The following is a 24,761-nucleotide window of genomic DNA, read 5'->3' on the forward strand; positions in this document are numbered from 1 at the left end:
TATTAAGCATTTTCTATGTGCCAGACTCAATTCTCATAAAGCCCTGTAACAAAACTTTACAGAGGAGGAAATTAGAGCTCATAGATTTTAAGTAACTTGCCCAAGGTCTCAAGAGTCAAACCCAAGCACTCTGGCTCCCCAATTTTTTTTTTAATTCAATGAAATTAGGGGGGTTTTGTGTGGCAAAATATGTATAACATAAAACTTACCATTTAATCATTTTAAGTATATAGTTTAGTGGCATTAACATTCACGTTGTTGTGCAACCAATCTCCAGAACTTTTTCAAAAATCTTGCAAAACTGAAACTCTATACCCATTAAACAACTTCCTTTTTCCCCTCCCTCCCTGCCCCTGGCAACCACCATTCTACATTCTGTTTCTATTCTTTTGACTACTTTAGATACTTCATCTAAGTGAAATCATACAGTATTTTTGCTTTTGTGCCTGGCTTATTTCAGTTAGCATAATATCCTCAAGGTTCATGCATGTTGTAGCGTGTGTCAGAATTTCCTTCTTTTTAAGGGTAATATTCTATTGTGTGTATAGGACCACATTTTGTTTATCCATTCACCCTTGAATGGACTACAGCTCAATTTTAATCTGTAAGCTATACTGTGTCTTTTGATATTAATCTTGAGCTGACAGATTTATATCTTCCGTATTCTGAGAAGTCCTGGGCTGTCTTCCTTAAGCTTCTCTCTTCCTTTGCCATGTGAAACATTCTCATTTCTTGTTTCTGTTTTGGAGCAGATCTTCTCACATGCATCACACACAGAGGAAACTCAGCTTGTTGAAAGATTTCCTTTCAAAAAGTTGCTTACAACAAATATTTGGGGGGGGCGGAGGGGTTATTAATGTGGTCCAGTAACAATCTTCTCCCTTCACTCAATCCTTCTCTTCCAAACCCTCTCTCCCAGTTGCCTCCTGGGAGCCCTAGATTACTTGCCTTTAATACATCTTCCCTAAACTTTCCACCTTAGAAGCCTTAGCACCAGCTTTCACCAATGTCCTGAAGATTGAGTCAAGGTGGCACTGAAAAGGGTCTTTTTCTCCAAGGAACACTGCTCTCCTTTTCAGAACCTACTGCCAGCTTATTCCCAGATACTCAGAGCACAGTAGATAGGGGAAAGTTCAATTCCCTTGAAGCCACCTCACATGTAAATTATACTTCTCATTAGTAGGAATAATTGAGGTTTTCTCAGTCTCATAAACAATGTAAATAAGAGCATGTTAAATACTACTATGTGTATTGGTGTACTCTAACTCACAATATAGGGAAATACAATATACTTGTATGCAAATGCAACTCCAAAGACAACCCTCCAGTCCCACCCAGGCTACTGGCTTTAAACCCCACCTTTATAAAAATTCTGAAACTATTTTCCTTGTTAATCACAGTGATTAACAAGTCCCAAACACTAGAATGCCTTCAGACCTTCTCCTTGAGATAAGGGTCACGTTTTCAGATGAGAAGGATTACTATGTAACGATATTTAACTTTGAGGAAAGAATATTTTTTAAACGATCAGGGGACTTACCTGGCAGTCCAGTGGTTAAGACTCCACACTTCCACTGCAGGGGGCGCAGGTTAGATCCCTGGTCAGGAAAATAAGATCACACATGCTGTGTGGTACGGCCAAAATATTAAAAAAAAAAAAAAAGATCAAAGCCTTCCTTAACATTTGAATTAATATGTACTTTGTTAATGATAGCACACTTAGAGTGGAAGAATAGACAAGTATATATGAGACTTTATTTTGCATGATATCCAATAGCACAGGGGTTCCTGGTTGTAACCAGCTCCATAGTCATCAGAAGCAGAAGCCTGGGGCCCAAAGACTGGGAACCACTAAGTCAAAATGCCCAACCTTAGGCCATCAACTCAGGAGTAGATGTCACATAGTACAAACATGTTGGCTGTGTGTATCAGTCTGCTAGGGCTTCCATAACAATACACCACGGGCTGGGTGGCTTAAACAACAGAAATTTATTTTCTCATAGTTCTGGAGGCTAGGAGCCCAAGATCAAGGTGCTAGCGTAGTTAGCATTACTGAACCAGGTCCATTTGCCCAATGTGCAGCAAGCCAAACACTGAGACGCCAAGGTTTACAGCCAAGAAGGAGTTTATTCACAAGGCAGCCAAGCAAGGAGATGGGAGAACAAGTCTCAGATCCACCTCCCTGAAGGCAAGAGGATTGAAGTATTTATTGGATGAGCAAGGCGGTCCTGAAACCACCTTGAGCAGGACACTGCAGGGCCCTCCTGGGTACAAAAGCCCTTCCATGTCCCCCACTTTTCATATGTAGGAAAAAGGCTTCAGCCTCCTAGACCTTCTCTGAGTTCCAACGGGCAGATTCAAGCAGATACTAATTAGAGAAATGAGGGAATGCAAAAACAAAGGAAAAGCAGTTAAGTAAGAAAAGTAATGACAACAGGCAGCAATAAAACAGAGCCCTAGTTCCTCCTCAAGAGATATTCATAACAATCTGATACATATCTTGAATTGTTTTATAGGAACTAAGGCCCCCACCCAGGTGGAGGATGGTGACTTCATGCAGGGCACAAGATTCCTGGAACACCACCCATTACCTCACCATCCACCCATCAGAAGAAAGCTATGCACCCTGCAGCCCTCGGCCCAAAAGTGGCCTTTAAAAACTCTTCTCTGAAACCCCTCAGTGGAGAGTTTGGGCCTTTTGAGCATGAGCCTCCCATGCTCCTTGTTTGGCACCTGCAATAAAAGCTGTACTTTCCTTCACGACAACCGGGTGTCAGTAAGTTGGTTTTGCTGTGCGGCAAGTGAGTGGTCCGAAATTCATTTTGGTAACAGTCTTAGGTATGGGGAAAGGTGACTTGAGGTAGGGAAAAAGGTGAGGTAATCAGTGTTCTGCACAGGTGCTTCTGGGTTACATGCTTCTGCATATTCAAACTGGAGGTGCTTAGCATGACCTGAGGGTGGAGCTTTCCAGTCCTCTAACATCAAAAGGCCCTTCACTGGACAGCTGTGCAGGCCCAGTTTTAGGGCTGGTGGTCCCAACCAACCCCCAGCTGGCTCATACTGGGCAGGAGCTGACTCCAACTTCCTGTAAAACAACTGGGCTTTGTGAAGCTTGGAAGGTGTGCAATTAAAGAGAGGAAAAAAGAAAGAAAGAAAATGAAAGTGAAGTTAATCAACGAAGGCAGTTTTAACAAGCTGTTCCCTTATGTGTTGTTCTGTAAAAAGTTCAACAATTTCTATTAGTTATCAGCTTCTGTTAACTCCACAGGGCATGGTTTTATTAGTTTCTGATAAGATCTCTCTTCCTTGCTTCCAGACAGCTGTCTTTTTGCTGTGTCCTCACATGGCCTTTCCTCTGTGTGCACAAGGGGAAAGAGATCTCTGCTATCTCATCCTTTCTTATAAGGACACCGGTCCTGAGGCTTCCCTGGTGGCGTAGTGGTTGAGGGTCCACCTGCCGATGCAGGGGACACGGGTTCATGCCCCAGTCCGGGAAGATCCCACATGCTGCGGAGCGGCTGGGCCCGTGAGCCATGGCCGCCGAGCCTGCGCGTCCAGAGCCTGTGCTCCGCAACGGGAGAGGCCACAACAGTGAGAGGCCCGTGTACCACAAAAAAACCCAAAAAAAACAAAGGACACCAGTCCTATCTATTGGATTAGGGCCCCACTTGTATGACTTTATTTAATCTTAATTACCTCCTTAAAGGCCCTGTCTCCAAATACAGTCACACTGGGGGCTAGGACTTCAACATGTGATTTGGGGGGGACACAATTCAGTCCGTAATACCATGGATCCACTCACTGCGTGGCACAGTGACGTTCTCAGAGAAAATGATCTTTGTGAACTTGGCTGACAGGCAGTGGTATTCACTAGGGACTGTAGGGGATGAGTGTTGAGGACTTCACTAGACTGGACTGGATACAAGTGTCACTACAAGCTAAAAATCAGCCAGATAACACTGAATATCTGAAACAGAGTCCTGTTGGATGCTGAAGTTGTGTATCAGGGATGCTTTTGGCTATAAATGAGAGGAAAATCCAAAAATTCAAAACACACACACATGGGACTTCCCTGGTGGTGTAGTGGTTAAGAATCTGCCTGCCGATGCAGGGGACACGGGTTCGAACCCTGGTCTGGGAAGATCCCACATGCCGCGGAGCGACTAAGCCCGTGCGCCACAACTACTGAGCCTGCACTCTAGAGCCCATGAGCCACAACCATTGAGCTCGTGTGCTGCATCTACTGAAGCCCATGCTCCACAATAAGAGAAGCCACTGCAATGAGAAGCTCGCACACGGCAAGGAAGAGTAGCCCCCACTCGCCACAACTAGAGAAAGCTCACGTGCAGCAACGAAGACCCAACACAGCCAAAGATAAATAAATAAATAAATAAATTTATGAAAAAAAATAAATAGAAAAAAAAACAAAACACACACACAAAAGAGAAAATCCAACTCAACCTGGCTTAAGAACTAAGAAAGTTTCTTGGCTTACGTAGTTGGAAGTTGTCAAACCACAATCAGTATCATGGCTGCAAAGAATAAAGATCTTTATTTGGGGTGTTAAGAACTGCAATTCAGGGATTTCTCTGGTGGCACAGTGGTTAAGAATCTGCCTCCCGATGCAGGAGACATGGGTTTGAGTCCCGGTCTGGGAAGATCCCACATGCCATGGAGCAACTAAGCCCATGCGCCACAACTGAGCCTGCGCTCTAGAGCACATGAGCCACAACTACTGAACCCTGCGTGCCTAGAGCCTGTGCTCCGCAACAAGAGAAGCCACTGCAGTGAGAAACCCGCGCACCACAACGAACAGTAGCCCCCGCTCACTGCAACTAGAAAAAGCCCACGCGCAGCGACGAAGACCCAACGCAGCCAAAAATAAATAAATAAAAAATTTTAAAAAAGAATTGCAATTCAGGAGACACAGATTTGGGTAAAGACCAAAAGCGTGCTCAGGAGAAGGAATGAGTCAGAGGCTTATATAGACAAAAGCCACAAGGTTGTTAGAGTTGTCTGGTGAGAATTGTGATTGACTGACACAAATAAGGAAACATTTGTTCTTAAGGAATAGGCTGTCACTAGTTTGTTTAGGGTGATGTCAATAAGTATCTTGAGTTTCTGGCAAATGTTCTGGATGCCTGTGTTAAGACAATAAGTGGTCAGAAGTTCAGATTCCATCCAGGCTGAGACATGCATAAGTCCTATTTCCTCAGTGGCTTCCCAGGTCCATTTTAGAGACCTCTCTTAGCAATACCTACTCCATATTTATTTTTCTTTCATGTTTCCCCCTTTTGATCAAGATCTTTCTTTGGGAGGCATCAATGATCAACCATTTGGTTATATGTCATTGGTTTCGACTTCCTCTGTGCTGGGGAGGCTCACTCCCAGAGAGTCATGTCCCACAGAGGAGGGAAAGAGGTGGCTGTGTGAAAGGTATGCTTTTAGAAAGTTTGTGGCCATATTTGAGCAAAAATGAGTCATCTAGGAAGCAAGTCCTCAGTGGCATTCAAAATAAGAGAAGTGGGCTTCCCTGGTGGCGCAGTGGTTGAGAGTCCGCCTGCCAATTCAGGGGACGCGGGTTCGTGCCCTGGTCCGGGAGGATCCCGCGTGCCGCGGAGCGGCTGGGCCCGTGAGCCGTGGCTGCTGGGCCTGCGCATCTGGAGCCTGTGCTCCGCAATGGGAGAGGCCGCAACAGTGAGAGGCCCGCGTACCGCAAAAAAAAAAAAAAAAAAAAAAAAAAATAAGAGAAGTTCATAAATCTTTATTAGTTAGAATCTTACAGGAGTGGTCAATCATCTCCAGATGTCTAGCTATCATTTTTCCTTTTAGTATTTCTCCAAGACTTGGTATTAGGTCATTCATAGCAGTTATTTGCTTTTTCATATGGCTCATTAAGTGGATGACATTAGATGATTCATGTGGTCCTGAATCTTGGGAAAGCTGTCTACAACAGATGTCCTCTGCTTCATTATCCTGGCCTTTGTCTAGTTAATTTCAGTTTCAGGTCTCTAGACTGTTGTGAAGTCCAAGCAGGACATGGTGCCTCCTTTAAATGAGAAACATGAATCCATGAGTCAATGCCCTTAAGTTTAGCAGCACAAGTTTAGTTAACAACATCTGGAAAGGTCCCCTCCAACAAGATTGGAGGACAGCTTTGTAAAGGTGTAGTTTCCAATAGACATAGTCACCAGTCTATTTTTTCCTGAGGGAGTGGACCTGAGATTAAGCAAAACCAAAGGCAGTACTTTGGGCCACAGCAGCTTAAATGATTAGTCATTGTAAATGCGCTGTGGTAGGTGAAGGAGTGCAAAGACTAAAAAAATGAGTTTGCCAGGGAGCCGCAGTTGTCTTGGGTTTCCCATAGCCCCCACTGTCAATTTAATTTACAGCCGTTGTTTACCCATCTTAATTTATCTGATTCAGAAGCAGGCTGTTGCCATGTTACAAGTTATCAGGATGGCAAAAGTCTGGCAATAAGGGGTCAATTCTTCTGTAGAAGCAGAATGGACTTCATCTACATGTGTCACAATATTTACAGATTCTGTTGCTGCTGGCTTTGCATGAAAGTCAGCTAGGGCATTTCCCTTGTACTCTATCCTTTTAGTGTTAGCCTCAGTTTGCTGACAGACAACATTTTACATCAGGACATATCAGACTTACAGGAATTTCACACAATTTCTGGAACACTTATAACAAATACCTATACAGACACAACATAAAGAAGTCTTAACATTACTTCTTATTTGACAATGCTTCCCCTATAATTTAAAAATATCAAATATACCTAATTAGTTTAATATCTCTTTCTTTCCAAGGAGAAAGAACAAACCTTTGAGATATTTCAGAGACCCTGTGAAATATATCTCTAAGTTAGTTCTAAGTCAAAAAGAATTCATTTAGAATTTAATTTGGGGAAGTTTGTCAAAAATATCCAAAAGGTGTTAAAACACTTAGTCAAATAGGATCATAGGTCACTGGGAAACAATGCTTAGTTATCCATTTAACCAAAGTAACACTTAAAGACTTCATAGGGGGCTTCCCTGGTGGCGCAGTGGTTGAGAGTCCGCCTGCCGATGCAGGGGACATGGGTTCATGCCCCGGTCCAGGAAGATCCCACATGCCACGGAGCAGCTGGGCCTGTGAGCCATGGCCACTGAGCCTGTGAGTCAGGAGCCTGTGCTCTGCAACGGGAGAGGCCACAACAGTGAGAGGCCCGCGTACCGCAAATAAATAAATAATGTAAAAAAAAAAAAGTGTTATACTTAATGTCGCTAATGCTAAAGATATGTCTGTATTATTTTAACCAACAAACTTAAACTAGCTTTTTTTTTTTTTTTTTTTTTTTTTTTTTCTTTTTTTTTTTATGCTGTACGCGGGCCTCTCACTGTTGTGGCCTCTCCCGTTGCGGAGCACAGGCTCCGGACATGCAGGCTCAGCGGCCATGGCTCACGGGCCCAGCCGCTCCGCGGCATGTGGGATCCTCCCGGACCGGGGCACGAACCCGCGTCCCCTGCATCGGCAGGCGGACTCTCAACCACTGCGCCACCAGGGAAGCCCTAAACTAGCTTTTATTTACTAAAGATTCATCCCAGATCATGTGAACTTGAGAAACATTTCAGTTAGTTTCTATTATATTTTTGCAAGTATACTTAATTTATATACTGCTTGTTTATTTTAAGCCAATTACATATAACTCTTTTACAAATTAATTTTAGCAATACCATCCAAAGAAAACATACCACATAGCCACAACATATTTATATATAGACACACATGAACATACAGACAGATGCAAACAGAGGCCTTACAGTTTTTGTTTTAAAATTTTCCTTGAACTAGATTTCTGGGCAAAGGTGCTTCTATAGCACCTTGTGTTTTTAAAAGTCCTTTTCACGCTCGCTCTCTCTCTCTTTTTTTTTTTTTCCTTCCGATTTTAGGAATTGGAGATGGTCTAGATAAGAGTTCCCAGAGAGGTTACAAGCCTTTTGAGATAAATAAGGGAGGTGTGGGGAATGATGAAAAGAAATGGGTGAACTGTGAACTGTCTCTAGAACTGCATTTCCAGTTTCACAAAGATTCATAAGGTATAATTTAAATGACATCACAGGCTGATCCACCCATCCAACTACTTTATCCTCAATTTGCTTCTTTATATTAGGGAGATTTCTAACTGAAATGTAAGTCAAAAAATGTTTATGTTTTGCCCAGGCAATGTTGTTGGTTCCCTTTAGCACGTCCAATTAATAGTGCTTGAAGGGCGGGTTTACATGCCTTAGTCCAGGGGGTATATGTGATGGTGTTGGTGCCATCCTCACTGGACCTGGCTTTAAAAGGGGCTGCCATTACAGGATGGGCAGTATGGATGGTCTTCTGCAGGGAATCAACCTCAGTGTTATAAAAAAGGAAGTTCAGAGACAGATGGATAGAAAGGAGAGCCTTATGGCGGACATTCAGAGGGACAGAAAAAAGCAGATTTGGAGAGAGAGAGTTCTCAGAAGCCTCAGAGGATTTTTCTAGTTTGGAAATTTTTTGAGAGTTAGTTTCTCTGGGGGAAGCAATAGTAGTGGATTCATTATTACAATTGGAGGCCTCAAAATACCGATTGAAATATGCTTCCCATTCTCTTTGTCTTGTTCTATAGCTTTTCTCCAATTGAGCACACAAACTAATTTAGAAATTTTGAATGAGCCACAAGTGGACCAACAGAGTTTCAAGTTGTTGTGGGTGATTTTAGTCCAATGCGAAAGAAATTTAGAAGAGGAAGGCCCATAAGTTTTAGACATAAATTGATCTGGAGTTCTGGATGGTGGCAGTGCCTGTAGAAACCCAACTCCCCATAACTGAGTACTCACCAAGATGAACAATTCCCTTCCCAGATAAAGCCAGCAACAGAGGACACCCAAATAAAGGCTCAGAACCTTAACCATATTGGGAGGTTCGGAACCAAGAAGACTTACCCCTAAGACCCAAGACCACTGAGGAGATGACTGAGTACAAAGGGCTCCTGTAGGTGCCTTACTTGTGCCTGCAGCAGCTCCACGGGTAGAAGCGAGTCACTTTGGCTCCCACTTCTGACACCATGTAATGTCCAACAATAATCAGTTTCAAGGCTGCACAGCACAAAGAGTGTTATTTGGGGTCTTAGGCATTGCAATTTGGTAAAAATTGCAATGCCTAAGATTCAGGTAAAACCAAAAGAGTGTTCCAAGGAACAGACAGAATCAGGGCAAAAGCTACAAGGTTTTTAAAGTTGTAAGAATTATGTTTGGCTCTCAAGCAAAAAGGAAATATTCATCCTTAAGGGACAGCTTTCATGAATTACTTAGGGTAATAGTCTGGTAAGTATCATAGACTGTGACGGGTTATTTAGGGTAAGGGTCTCATAAGTATCTTGAGTTTCTAGAACATTGTGCAGATGTTCTGGATCACTGTTTTAAGACAATAAGTGGCCAAAGTTCAGATTTCATCCAGGCTGAGACATGCAAAAATCCCACTTCCTCAGTGGCCTCTCAGCTCCTTTTTAGAGAGCTCTCCTAGTGATACTGACTGCACTTTGATTTTCCTTTCACAAAGTGCAGAGATAGGGTGCACTTTTGGGTTGGTTGATCAAATGGCTGAATGGTCTCATCAAAACCCAAAGTCTGTTCCACAGTTTTGGCTTCTATCAGAAGCTTTCCTCCCAATGATTTCAGGAGTGCTAACCATAGCAATGGCAAATTCACCGTTCGTCATATCTTAGGGGCTCCCAAGCAAATCTATGTTGGAATCAGCCTGGCTGATGCAACTACCATTTGAATTTAGGAGCCAATGCTCCTAAAATATGAGTTGAAATATGTGTTGAGATTGGCTCTTAGCAATGAGTTTAAAAGGATTCATCAACTATGTTTACTCAGAAGTACCCCACTGAAGTCTGGCCACTCCCTCATGTGTCTGAGCATCCCAACCCCCAAATACATGGTCACCCCACCCCAAACATTGAGGCACGCCCAGGAAGTCACCACAAGCAAAATTCTATAGGATGGGATGGCCTCTCTGTGTGACTGCCTAAAAGCAATAGAACTTGTACCCAGCTCTAGTTACAGAAAAGAACAATGGTTTTCAAGGCTGACCTAGGTTAAAATCCCAAAGCACTTAACACATGTGTGTGACCTTTGGCAAATCATTTCACCTCCCTGGGCTTCATTTCCAAATCTTTTAAATAACACCTGGGGTGTTTATCCAAAACCAATTCTCTTCTTCCTGATACTAGACTTTACCCTCTAACCCAATGGGTAACATGTGACCTGTCTGGGTCAATCATTTTATAACACAGCAATTGGTCCAGGAATTAATGCAATCAGACTTGTTGAAGTCATTCACTTATGTTGGAACTGGAGGAGCAGAGGCTTTCTTTCATCTCTAGATGTGAAGCCGTAAAGATGGGACCTCAAAGCTGCTTGCAGTGGGTAGCCCTCATGTTCCCACACGGTTTGCACCCTCCTTGACTTTATCTCTTAACTCTTCCCCTTTACTCATTTTGCCCATCCAAACTGGCCTCTCTGCTATTTCTCAACACCAGGCATGCTCCTGCTTCAAAAGCCTTTGCACTTGCTATTCCTCCAGGCACCTGCATGGCTGGAATGGTTTTTCTCTGGAATGCTTTTCCTCCAGACGCCTGCATGGCTGACTCCTTCATCTCCTTCCAGTCAGCTTAAATGTCACTTTCTCAAAAGGCCTATGACCACCTTTTATGGCCATATTATGACCACCCTATTCAAAACTGTGACTCTATCCTCCTCTACTCCTCTTTAAAATAAATTTTTTTCCAAAGTACTATCTTCTAAGTTTATTACTGTTAATTATATTGTTATTCACTGCCAGTCTCCTCCCACTACAGTATGTTTCACTAGGGCAGGGAGTTTTGTTTCTTTTGCCCATCCATATGTCTCAGGTGCCAGGCAAATTAGTAAGTACCCAGTAAACATTAATATTTGTTGAATGAATGAATGAATTTATAACTAAATAAGCCCAGCTAGTATAATACCACCTAATGACATTGTTATGAGGATTAGAAATTATAGATATAAAGTAAAGCACAAATCTGACTCATAGTGAAGCAGGAGATAGATGGGCCCCAGGTTGAACAGCTGGAGCTCGTCCCCTGTGGACAGAAACTCCCAAATAGAAGCGAGAGAAGAGCTGAGCCCTGCCCAGATAAAAGATAGAGATCACGTATTTCTTATTCTCGAGGTCAAGGAGACCTTCCCAACTATACATTCGCAGAAAGGTTCCTCGGAGGTCAAAAGGGAGGGGGGCGTCACCTCATAATAAGTGAGGTCAACCTACCCATAGCCCCCTTTGCTAGAATCCATCTTGGCTAAGAGATGCGTGTGCACACATGGGAAAACCCTGAGATATATCAGATACAGGCACAGAACCAGGAAAAGCAAGATGATTGGCCAAAGGAAACCCGGAAGAAATGCCCCATAAAAGTGATTCAAACTACCACGGGGGTGCGACTCTCTCTCTGAGCCCGCCCGTGTGTCCATCCACACGTACTCTTTTTCCTCCTACTAAATACTTTGTTTCACTACTTTCCATGTATGGTGGGAATTTATTTCTGCAAAGCCGAAGGGCCAGGTCCTTGTCCCTGGCCACTGGTCTAGTGGCTAGGATTCAGCGTTCTCACTGCCACTGCCCAACCTCAATCTCTGGCCAGGAATCGAAACCCTGCATCAAGCCACTGCAGGCTGTGGCCACCCAAGACCAATAGTAGGTACTCAAATATGGGAGCTATTATCATTTTGCCAGGTCTCTTTTTTTTTTTTTCAAAGAATTCCTTGACAGATCTGGAGATAAGTTTCTACATCTACGAACAGAAAAAGACTTATGAAGAAAAAAAAAAAAAGAAAAAGACTTATGGGGCACACACCAGGAGGTGATCTTTGGATCTGTATGTGTGTGTATACACATTTTGTTTTACAAGTTTTCTTTCTTGAGCATTATTTTTATCAGACAAGAAAACCAACACTTTTTAAAGAAAGAATTTTGGCTTGCTTTGGGATTTTGACAGATGGAAAAAAGAATGTCTTGAGGAGGTCAGATTCAAAGAAAGAACCAGGGATTGGTGGTAGGTGGCACTGAGAACTAGCGGCACTGGTTCAAGAGGAAGTTGTGCACACATGTAAAACCACAAGGTTAATACTGCCAGAAGTAAAATTGCCCAACTCAGCTGGGTGGGTGGAAGCAAGGAAGGGCAAGGAAGAACTCCTGGGGGTATTCAAGGTCATTAAGCAATGGGCCTTAAATTAATTGAACTTAGAGTTTTTTCTAGTCCTAACTATGGTGAGACTGACATCAGAGGAGAGCTTGAATAGTCACTTCTCTCAATACAACCAGAGCAGAGGGCCTGTGTCTAGTAGGCATTTGTTTCCACGTTGTGGAATGACTAGATGGAATAGGATCACCAGGACCAAGTGGAAGTGAAGTGGCAAACTAGGAACCACCCAAGTTTTGGAGTCAGCTTTGAATGTTGATTCTGTCACTTAGCCATGTGACCTTGCTCAAGAAACCACCTTGTTGTGCAAGATCTAGGGCCCCTACAAAGTAGGAGATTAGGGGAAACATAATAAATATGGCATTAAATTATACTCTTTAACAAGCAAAAACAAAAAAAATTAAATTCTCAAAAGCAATTGCTTTGAACAAACCCAACTGATTAAACTTAAAACCCTGCTTATATCACCTTCTACTGCCCAAGAAACCTTGCTGTCCGGGCAGATTTTCCCACAAGTCTTATAAACACAAATTTTCAAATAGCCATTTCCAAGTTTAAATATGTCTTTCACATTTAATGCTCTTTGTTGTCTCTTTGACCCCTCTCCCCTTGTTTTGGTTTCACAAGTCTTGAAAACTGTCTGTTTTTTCTCAAAATATTCTGTGGTTTAAAGGTTTGTTTTTCTGGGCCTGGCCCTTCTGTGCAGAGGAGGCCAAGGTCACCTCTCCATACTTTCCCCCCCAGGTCTATGGGATAAGGGAGCAACTGGAAAATTTGGATTAACTAATATAAAATAATTTTATATCAAAACTCCCATTAGTGAGCAATTGTTGGCAAGTGAGTAGGAGCATGGGCTTTAGAGCCAGGCTGCATTGCTTGGGTTTGAATTCAGGCTTCATCACTCCCTAGCTGGGTGACCCTGGGCAAAACACTCAGTTCTCTGTACCTCAGTTCCTTACATCTTAAGCTTACTGGGATACTTAAATTAATTAATATTTGTAAGTCCTTAGAAGAGCGCCTGGCACGCAGTAAAGCTCTAAGTGTTTGCTGAAAATATTTTGCTCAACCCTAGACCACTAACTAGTTCACGCTGCTTGATGATAATCTGCCTCACTCACCCTGTATCTCCCGGATGGGTCTATGGCTGTGTTGATGGGAAGGTGTACTGGCTTTAGTAGTGGTAGTAGTAGTAGTCCTTTTACCAACACGGCCAAGGGTAAGCCTGGGGTACTCATGTGAAGTTCTGTTCACCAGAAGAGCTCCGGACTGTAGCGGGATGTCCTGGGCACACTCTTTCCCGACCCCCGCGCTTATCAGCACCACTCTCAGTTCTGCTTCTACTCACTCGCTTTAGCGTAAACGCCTGGGTGGGGTTAAGGGTCATTGGGCGGTCACTGCGCCTGCGCCGGGACTGGGGGTTGGGGGCCTGAAGCGGGTGGCCTGCCTGGCCCCAAGGTCTGAGCAGTCAGTGCGCCTGCGCGGCCGGCCAGTAGGCTGGCAGTACTAAGTTGACTCGCCGCCGCCGCCGCCACTGAGCTGCGAGTGCGCCTGCGCGCGGGTCGGGCGCCGGGGTTCTTGACTGAGCCGCGCGGGGCGCTGGGTGTAGCCATGCAGAGTGCCGACTCGCAGAAGCCCCCCAAGCGGTCCCGGCGCGATGGTAGCCCGAGAACCCCGCCAAACACCCCTCCCGCAGACACAGAGAGGTCACCGAGCCCCGACCTTCACCCCGACCACCGGACCTGGGGCCCGGAGCAGGTGTGCTCCTTCCTAAGAGACTGTGGCTTCAGCGATTCTGGACTGCTGGAACGCTGCCGAGGTAGCAGGGCTGTAGGGGTGAGGGGCCGGGGGCCGGCGACCCGAGGTCGCGACAGCCGGGCCTGAGAGAGGGCTCCCTGAGGCCGTGAGCGTGGGGGCCTCAAAGAGGAGCCAGAGCGGCAGAGGGAGACCGGACGCGGGAGGCACCCGAAGGGGTGGACCTGAGGCGGGGGCGCCCAGGAGGGATGACCTGAGGCGGAGAACGGAAACCTGAGGCTGCGAGCCCTCGGAGAAGGTTGCCTGAGGCGGGGGAGAGAAACTTGACGCGGGAGGCACCCGCAGGGGTGGACCTGAGGGGCGGCGCCCAGGAGTGATACCCTGAGATGGAGGAAGGAGAAATGGGGCGTCTGGCGTTGCGGACCCGTAGGAAGGGAGCGGACTTTGGGGGTTGTGAACCTGGGGCGGGGAGGGGGCAGCTGGTCTAACTCTGGTGGGCTTCTTCAGGAACTTGGCACCACAGCGCCGGACAGGCGGGACTCAGGTTCCTTTTTTAGTTAGAAGACCCTTGGTGGGAGGGTTGCTGTCATTCAAGCTCACCAGGCTCGGGAGACCCCCCCTCTGCTGATGCAGCTCCCTGAACACTTGCCACGTGAGAGTACATTTGGGTGCTTTAAAGTTTGTTTCCTCCGCTCCCCTCCCAACTCGGGGTTTGTCTAACCGGGAAAGAACTTTTCTGTTCATCTCTGAATCCGCATCGCCTTACCGTAGCATCCGGGTAGGACTCAATACATGCGTGATGACTGTACTTGCAGAGCTTAGTAAAGATCATGTTTTGTTCTCCAGAAGTTTCCCTCGCTAAATCTGAACCCTGGGGTGGTTCGGTTGACCACTGAACTCCCAGGTGCCCACAACTTGGCCTGTAGGTTGTGAGTTTTAAGCGACTTTACTGGCTTAAGTTCAAGCATCCATCCACTTGAAATCTACCCAACTTCCCGTAAGGGCGATGAAGTTTGGACCTCTGCTTTACCCTCTGAAGTGTTCAATAGAAAAGTGGTGTGATTTGCAAATGCAGTAAACTTTTGCAGTTGCGGGGTAGAGCCCTGTTTGCTTAGGCTGGGTGGGAGGAACTAAAGAAGTGTTCAAGACCTAAAGGTAGCTTGATGGGTGAAGGAAATTGCACTTCTCTTTTTCCCTAGCACCACCGCCCCCCCTCACACCACCCCCCCCACACACCCCGCCTTGGTTTTCCTCCCCTTCTGGGGTGGAATTTTTCTTTTGAGTAGCAGTAGGTGGGGATGAAGTAGTTTTATGTCTTCAAAATGTGATTGGCTATATTGTTGGCTGCCTATTTCAGTGGTGTCCTGTAGATTAATTCATCAGTCTTCAGAATGATCTGTTCTCTTGAACCACAGTCTAATACTAGAAGACATTACATGCTTTAAATTGGTAAAAACTGACCAAGTGTTCACAGTTGCTAATTTCTTACTGCTCCCTGATCAGCTTCTCCTAAGAACTGGCTGACCACAGCCAATGTCCTGTCAGACTGGGGTCACTTCCCCTCCAAAGATTCTGCTTATCTCTGCTTGCTCCTACTTTATCCTATTAAAAAACAAACAAACAAACCAAAAAAAGCTTTTTGACTTTGAGTCACTTGCAGATTTCTGAGGTCAGAACATTCTCCCTATTGAAATAATTTTCTCCCTAATTAGAGTCTGTCCCTATCTAAGTCCAGATTTTTTTAATTGAACTATAGCTAATTTACACTGTTGTATTAGTTTCTGGTATACAGAAAAGTGATATATGTGTGTGTGTGTGTGTGTGTGTGTGTGTGTGTGTGTGTGTATGTATATATATGTAGTCTTTTTCAGATTCTTTTCTGTTATAGATTATTACAAGATGTTGAATGTAGTTCCCTGTGCTATACAGTAGGACCTTGTTTTTTATCTGTTTTATACACAGCAGCTTGCAAGTCCAAATTTGTTTTTATTTGACAAAACTAAGCACAGGTGCTGGGTCCCTTTCCTCATTTTGGAATATAATTTCACAGGAATTTAGAGACTGTAATGTATATTTTTTAGTAGATGATGTGTTTGAGGTTCAAAGGCCACACAACTAGAAAAAAGCAGAGCTGGATTTTAGAGTTAGGTCTTTGGACTCCAGAATTCATGCCACTTCTACCTTAACAAGTGTTCTCATCAAAATACATTGGATTTCCCTCAACAATAAGGGAATAAACAAACCAGTGAGAAAAGAAAAAAAATGGAGAACATAACCAAAGTTATAAAGTCAACTAAGAACAAGGAAAAAAACACCCCAGTAGGAAAATGAGCAAAACACAAGAACAATTGACAAGCAGCCAATAAAAACAGAAAAAAACATTCAGTCTTAACAGTAATTTTAAAAACACTGATTTTAAAATTTAGATAGAAAAATATTTAAAGATTGGTAATCCAATAAAGTTGATGGAAGTATCAATTTGCTTAACCCTGGACAGTTTGGGAATACCTTTTTACTTACAGAAAATTTCACTTGTAGGAGTTTACAGAAACATTTGTACACTGTCCAAAGAAATATATTCAAGATTATTCTTCTAACCACTAGTTATAAATAGCAAAAAAGTAGAAATGATCTAAATATCCATTGATAATAATAGTAAGTAATATTGATGATTAACAATTTATGGAGCATTTACTTTGTGTGAAGTAGTATTCTCTGCACTTCATGTTTCATCTTATAAAATCTTTACAATGACTCTGTGACATAGGTTCAGTTATATCATTTTAGTGGTGAGGAGCATAAGGTTCAGGAGAAATTGGTTAAATGTGTTATGGTACATCTGTATTGTGGAATAAAAGACAACCATTAAAAATGATGAAACTACATCATTAATAATTGTTAATAATTGACAAGAAAGATCTTTATGACCTATTAGTTGGGAAAAATAGATTATAAACAACATAATTTCATTTGTGTAAAATTACATAATTGCATAGGTAAATGTCTTGAATTTTGTTATCTAAAATATTAATGATTATTAGGAGAATATGAGTAAGTTGATATTTTATACTTTATATTGTTTGGATTTTTTATATTGAATATTTTTTATGCTTGAAAAACACCCCCCAAAATGCCATTTTCATTTAAATGTTTTTTTCTTTCTGGAAAATTGCATCCTCATTTTCTCTTGTTACCTTTAGAAAGACTTTTGTTTGTTTGAAAATAGTCCAGTGTTCTGGAATCTGAGGTCAGGAAGGTCTGGAATTAACTATATAGAAAGATAAAGAAAAATAAACCATGTGGGACTTCCCTGGTGGCACAGTGGTTAAGAATCCACCTGCCAATGCAGGGGACGTGGATTTGAGCCCTGGTCCGGGAAGACCCACATCCCTGGAGCAACTAAGCCCGTGAACCACAGCTACGGAGCCTGCGCTCTAGAGCCTGCGAGCCACAACTACTGAGCCCGTGTGCCTACAGCCCGTGCCCTGCAACAAGGGAAGACACCGCAATGAGAAGCCCACACACCACTACGAAGAGTAGCCCCCGCTCGACACAACTAGAGAAAGCCCACGTGCAGCAACGAAGATCCAACGCAGCCAAAATAAATAAATAAATACATATATATATATATATTTTCATATATATTTTTTTAATGTATATAAGCCTTACTAAACAGATTGTGTGCTTTCTTTGGAGGTTTCAGAACTAAGTCAACTTGTGCAGCATCCCTCAGGCTATGGTTTTGACCTGACTATTCTAACAATAGACTGACATTTCTTTCCCCGCCCCACCCCAAACCTCACCTGTTTCAGGAGGAAGCTGCCGGTTTTGCAGCTGGACTTCCTTACAAATAATTTACTCAATTTAAAAAATTTTACCTGGTTTATCAAAAAAAAATCCTCTTGGTATAGTTATCAAATTAAAATTAAGACTTTCCGGGCTTCCCTGGGGCGCAGTAGTTAAGAATCCTCCTGCCAATGCAGGGGACACAGCTTTGAGCCCTGGTCCGGGAAGATACCACATGCCGCGGAGCCGCTAAGCCCATATGCCACAACTACTGAGCCTGTGCTCTAGAGCCTGCAAGCCACAACTACTGAGCCCGCGTGCCACAACTACTGAAGCCCGCGTGCCACAACTACTGAAGCCCGTGCACCTAGAGCCCGTGCTCCGCAACAAGAGAAGCCACCCCAACGAGAAGCCCTTGCACCACAACGAAGAGTAGCCAGCACTCACCACAACTAGAGGAAGCCCGTGCACAGCAACGAAGACCCAATGCAGCCAAAAATAAATAAATTTCTTTAAAAAAAGAAATTAAAAATAAATAAAATTAAGACTTTCCAAGTAGCAGTCAAAAATGTGGTACTTGGCACAGTTCGTTGCCAGTACTGGGTGCTCAAAAAAATGTTGATCTGAGTAAATTCTGGTGGATCCAAATTGAAAGAAATCAAAAGCATGTGCTGTGAATATTGAAATCATTCATTTTTTCCCCTCCCTTTTCTTCCATAGAGAAGAAAATCACAGGTTCAATACTGCCCTTTCTTGATGAGTCTCTTCTTGAAGACCTTGGAATAAGGTAAGAATGATAAAATTCACATTGTAGCCAAGCATACTTAAGACATTTTTATTCACACTGAAGAGACAAAGCCCAAGATTGCTGATATTAAGTGTCCTCATTTTAAATCTGCACAGGTTTTAAAACAGAATACCACACCTGCTGTCTAAGAGTTGTTTTTGTTTGTTTTTGCTGTGCAAATCCTATGTTAAATATTACTAATGATCCCTGTTTTTAAAAATTTTGCTAATAAGCCTTCATGAAGTTTGTAGTGACCAACTTTTTACTCTCAAGTTCAGAATAATTGAATTATAAACTCCAGAAAATGTAGAAGAATTGATAGGAAAAAAATGTTGGCAAGAAAAATCAAGGCTACAACCCTATCTTGAGTATATTTCTAGGTCTTTCTAGAGCTACTTAAGGCTGGAATGCTTCCCTGGTATTAGATTTAAAGACACTATCCAAAGAAGTTTGGCACTTTTCAGATGTATGATTTGGGACAATTTATTTAACCCTTCATTTTCTGCACCTGTGAAATGGATAATACTAATGAGACAATGTATGTTAGCACATGTTAAGCCCTTCATAAATTATATATGTAGGTTGAGATCCCTATATATGACTGGAGATTCTAGGGTCTAGATTTGTGTAAGTCCACTTTAAATATCTCAGTTGAAGATCCAATCAATATTTAAACCTTCCTTAAAGTAGAGACTTTGTTTCTATTAGGGAATTGGCAACAGTGGTAAAATGTGGTCTTTTCTTCTGGAATTCCACTTAGCTAAGTGTTGTTTGTGGAAACAGTAACCAAAGAATCAGAACAAAAGATTATACTGAATTACTTCATGCACTGTTGTTTAGTAATTGATAATGCAAGTAGATTGAGGGAAAGATTACTTTAGAACATTTTACTGACTTTTAATACGCCTCCTTTGGGTCAGAATCCTTGGGAACCTAATCTTGCCTCTTTCATAATTATGTATCAGCCCCCTCTGTCCCCCGAAAGTCCCGCTTACTACCTATTTCTTATGTATAATAGTAGCTTATTGTTTGAACTGAATGGAATTTTTTCTAATAGAGTTTTGCTTTTAAAGGGAACCATATACTTTGTGGACCCAAATGCTGTTGATTTATTCAACAAATATTTATGGAGGGCTCATTATGCGTTAGGCATTCTTCCAGGAACTTGGGACACATGAGTTAACAAAACAGTAAAAATTCCAAAAGGAACACTGTATGTCGTGTCTTTTTGTGCCCACCTCTTAACTCTGAGGTGGATTCTGCAGTATCCCTTAGAGCTGTGTTTTCCTATGCAGCAGCCACTACCTATGTGTTAAAATTAATTAAAATTAAGTGAAGTGAACACTTTAATTTCTCAGTTATACTATCCATAATTCGTGTGCTCAGTAGCCACTTATGGCTGGTGGCTACCGTGCTGAACAGGGCAGATATAGAATATTTCCATCATGACAAAGTTCTCTTGGACAGAGCTGCCTTTGAGGATTTCAGTGGGATCCGTTGAAGTTGTTCACAGTGGTCCAGTGCAACCAACTTATTAATGTACCCTTGCATTATTTTCCCCTCGTTTCCTGTTTCACCTTTTCTAGCCCTCCACTCCATATCCCAGGATTCACATCCAAAATAAATTAACTGTATGCATGCTCTTGTCCTACACTCTGCTTTCTAGGGGGAATCCAGTTTAGACAAGTACTCCTGTATTTCCTCAGTTTTATGATTAACTGATGATGGTAAAAGATTTTTCTAAAAAAATAAGAAATGTTGTCACATTAAATGTACACATCAGTTGTAAGAAGCAGTAGATTTCAGAGACGATGAAATATGGAAATAAAATCTTATTGTAGTCCAACTATTCTGGCCCAAATCTTTGTTTAAATTATTTATTTTGCCATAGCCTTTGCCAAAACAAAAACACCTCCAGGTTTAGGGTGGCTTTTTAAATATACTTTAATCAGTGATTTTTTTAAAAAAAATTAAATATTTTTATTGAGGTATAATTGACATATAATATTATATTAGTTTCAGGTGTACAATGTAATGATTCAATGTTCGTATATATTGCGAAGTGATTACCACAATAAGTCTAGTACCCTCTGTCACCATACAAAATTACAAAGAAATTTTTTTCTTGTGATGAGGATTTTTAAGATTTACTCTCTTCGGAATTCCCTGGCAGTCCAGTGGTTAGGAGTCTGTGCTTTCACTGCCAAGGGTGAGGGTTTGATCCCTGATCAGGAAACTAAGATCCTGCAAGCTGTGCAAAAAAACAAAACAAAACAACAAAAAAAAGATTTACTCTCTTGGGTCAACAAAAAATTAATCAATATTCGATCTAAAGGAGAAATAGAGAGTTTTATTCAAGCCAACCTGAGGATTATAACCCAAGAGACAGTCTTTTAGAAAACTCTGAGGACTCTCCTGCCTGTTAGAAGTCAAAGGAACAGTCATATACATTTTCGAGAAAACAGATTGTACATCAAAGTGACACACTGACATTTTATGTAAAGTTCACCAAAGATACATAGTCCAGATCTGCACATAGGCGCAGTATGTCACCATGATCCCTTACAGGATTAGGAAAGGAAAAATTAATCTTCTAAGGAGTTACATTGTTGGCATCAGAAGAAGGAAAAAAGCATTGTTTTTTACAGTTGAGCAGGCATTCCCAACTTTGAGGAGGTCTGGTTAATGTATAATGCACATTGCACATTAGGGAGGGCCCAGTACAAGCAGGGAACATGTTATGCTTAAATTTTCTTGCCCTGCTTAAAACATAAATTGTATACCATCACTTGGCAACTTTAAACATGCACTACAACATTATTGACTACAGTCATCATGGAGTACATTACATTCCCATGATTTATTTATTTTATAACTGGAAGTTTGTACCTCTTGAAGCCCCTTCACCCATTTTGCCCACCCCCCCGCCATGTGATTTCTTTATGAATACAGTAGTTTCTTTTTGAGTTCTAATTAAGTGATGAATACTGAGTATCAGTTGAGGAAAAGACTGGGCTGTGAGGCTGGTTTAGGTTTGGTATTATTTTATGCTGTGATTCCTGGTTATGCTCCACTGTGCAACTATACTTAACCTGTGTCAGTTACAGCTCTGCCTTAAAGTACTTCTTGGAGCCTGGCCTTTCCCTATGCTTGTTATTTCAAACTGATGAGGGTAGGGGAATAGTAAAACACAAGGTATGCTGCTTTAATGGTTTATCAGCTGTAATGATGCTTCTGTACATTCCAAAAAAATCATTCTTAGATTCTGTAGTTACTGTGGGTCTCGGGGGACAACATAGAGGTCAATTGTAGTACTTCTGGCTCCAAGTCTATCTAGGACTTTTAGCAAAAGATTCACGTTTCAGTCTAATTAGCTAAAGGATTGATAAAGGCTAACCCCTTGCCTCCTGCTTCAGCCAGGTACCAGGCTAACATGCCTAGACCAATTAGTAAGTGTAAATGGAGCAAGAAAGTGAATTATAGGATTTTGAGTTGTTTAATTCCTATTAAATTCTTTCTCAAGACTGGAGCATTATGAGTAATGACTAATAGAGGACAATAGGTATAAATGAAGCTAAAACCATATATACTTGATTCATGCATAATTCATACCTGATGCTCATGAGTCAAACTTGGAACCTTGCAACTCATCACTATAAAGAGTTTTAAAAATCCATTCATGGACTGATCACGTGACTGACAGCCACCCCTGCCAAGAAGTCTTATATTGTCCTGCGTTTCCTTTCATTGTATTCTAGACATTTGCATTTGATGTGACTATTTCTTAGTTGATGTAAGCAATAATTATTTCACTTTGAAAGTTATTTTGATATGACAAAGGCTCAGTTTGTCAAACAAATGTAGTCTTCCTATATGTAACATCTTTGCCCAGTTTAGTTAGATAACTTTGTTCACATACTCACCGCTTGGTTATACTAATAAACTCCTAGATTCTTGTACTTAAAACACTGCTGATGGGATAAATATTGAATTTAACATCAATAATAATTTCTATAACATCTGTAATCATAGTTAAAATTCTCCTATAGTTCTTGAGGGCAGGAACTGAGTCTTTTGTATCCTCAGTGCCGGACACACTGTTTAATCCCTCTCCAGCCCTGTGAGGGAGATAGTATTATCTCTGTGCTATAGAGGAGAACGTCAGTGTACCAAAAAAGGTTAAGTAACTTTTCCAAGATCATATAGATTCCACGTGCAGATGTGAGTCAGTTCTGCCTGATTCCAAAAACCTTTTTCATTATCACTGTGCTCTACTTCAAAGGGACTTACCTATCTTGAGATTTCACTTACGTGAGCCATGCAAATTTAGGATCATGAGGGTAGATGTTGGCCTCAATTAGGTTAAAATAAGTTTGAAGTGTAAATTGAGCATTCAGTGATATAGGTATGAGAGGTGTTGAAGTCTGAATTTACCAAGAGAGAAGAGGATTGAGGGCAGAAGAGTCTCATGTCTTAGAAGCAAAGGAAGGGAGAGGGTTTCTAATAGGACTATGTTTGAATTATTAGCTGTTCCTTTTAATCTGACTTCTATTCTAACAACCTACAGTTGATTATATACTATTATATACTCCAGGGATTATTATTTAGCAAATAATGATAGATTTGCTTATCCTAATTTTAGTTCCTATGGGAAGAGAATAAAGCTGCTTAATAATATCCAACAACTGGATCAAACTCATGTTTATACAATGAAGGTAAGAGGAATCTGAGTTTATTATTTTTTTAGTATAAAGTGATATAACTCAATTATGTAGAATTCATTTTTAAAAGAATGGAAAGAAATCTCTTTTCAGTAACGGGATTGTGAGTAATGGGTTTTTACTTTCCTAAACTTTCTGCATTTTCTAAAATAACCACGAGAAAAACTAAAATATTTTAAGCACACAGAAAAGCATAGATAGCCCAGCTTGTCAAATCTTAACATTTTGCCTAATTTGCTTCCGATCTATTATTTTTAGAACAAAATATTAGAAACAGTAGAAGGCCTCGTTTGTACCCCTCTTGAATTCTGTTTCCATCCTTTTTTCCCCAAGTGTTTAATCATTTTCTTGAATGTTGTTGTAGATTTTTACTACATATGTACGTATAGCCATAAACAGGGTATAGTATTGTTTTACATATTTTTTAAACATTTATAAATGGAATTTCATTTTATTAGAAGTAACCTTCTAAGCTTTCATATAATGTTATATTTTTGAGAACTATCCATATCAACACATATAGCCCTAGTTACCCCTTAGTCATAGAATAACTTTTAAATTAAAATTACTGATCAGTTTTGGTGAAATTTTTTGTCAAACAGTAGACCAAAGAACAGATATATGCCTAAAATTTGATCTATCAATAACTGTTTATTTCTTATCCCCCATCCCCTTCCAGACATTTCAAAAGCACTGTTTTTCACACTCAGTGTCCCAAGAATCATTTTAACAAGCAGTCAACTGCCTCGCTCCCATCTCAGAAATTCTGATTCTGGGAACTTACAGTAGAGACCCAGGAATGTGCATTTTTCACAAGCTCTTCAGGATGGTTCTAATACCGTAATTAAAGAAATGTTTCTTGGTTGGTTGGTGACAGGAAATGTACCACATTGTTTATGCTTTTGACATCTATAGGGTAAGAAAACTTAGTTTCAGACCTGGAAGAGGGGACGGGGTCTCATTCCCCTTTTACACAGTCATCTTTTGCACTTTTCATCAGAGGTGTTTTATGTATTGAGTTATCTCAGATCCTATGAGCACATGAATTTCAATTTTACTGTTACAAGTTAGTCTGCTTATTTTTCATTGAAAATCATGTTTGAAGATATTTAATAAGTGTGTTTGGTTCAATTCTACAAGAATCTTCTTTTACAGACAAAGTAGTTGTTCTTAGAGCAAATCTGTTATTTGAGGAATGATCAAATCGCAGCCCTTTTTGAAAATGTTACCTAATATTAAAATACTTCATTTTTATGAAGAAGTAAATAGAAGAATCACTTACCAAAGATGATATCTAAATATTTTGTTCTGCAATTGGGAGACAGTTGCTGTCCTGCATTCTTTTTTGTCCTTTCTCAATAGCAGCAGCATGGGTGTTCTCATCAGGCAGGGCAGAGATAAGATGAGTTTTCTTCATTAGTTGAGATCATCTCAGATAATCTCTGAGGTCACATTT

The 24,761-nt window shown here is 41.5% G+C and overlaps 1 protein-coding gene across 7 annotated transcripts in view; it reads left to right on the plus strand.

Annotated features, from left to right (window-relative positions):
* The first annotated feature begins 13,734 nt into the window (after positions 1 to 13,734).
* The window catches only part of SAMHD1 (SAM and HD domain containing deoxynucleoside triphosphate triphosphohydrolase 1), a 76,790-nt gene continuing 65,763 nt past the window's right edge, over positions 13,735 to 24,761 (plus strand). For 4 of the 7 annotated variants that reach the window (XR_004345958.1, XR_004345959.1, XM_032606764.1 and 1 more), the window contains exons 1-3: positions 13,735 to 14,075; positions 18,518 to 18,584; positions 23,227 to 23,299. Coding sequence is in view for 5 of the 7 variants with exons in the window: in XM_032606764.1 (XP_032462655.1) it covers positions 13,868 to 14,075; positions 18,518 to 18,584; positions 23,227 to 23,299 (348 nt within the window). In the remaining 2 variants the exon portion in view is untranslated. The remainder of the gene's footprint in view (positions 14,076 to 18,517; positions 18,585 to 23,226; positions 23,300 to 24,761) is intronic. The other 3 variants (XM_032606768.1, XM_032606767.1, XM_032606763.1) reach the window with 2 other exon arrangements.

This window comes from Phocoena sinus, chromosome 15 (genome assembly GCF_008692025.1).
Source record: "Phocoena sinus isolate mPhoSin1 chromosome 15, mPhoSin1.pri, whole genome shotgun sequence".
In the NCBI taxonomy this organism is placed as follows: domain Eukaryota; kingdom Metazoa; phylum Chordata; class Mammalia; order Artiodactyla; family Phocoenidae; genus Phocoena; species Phocoena sinus.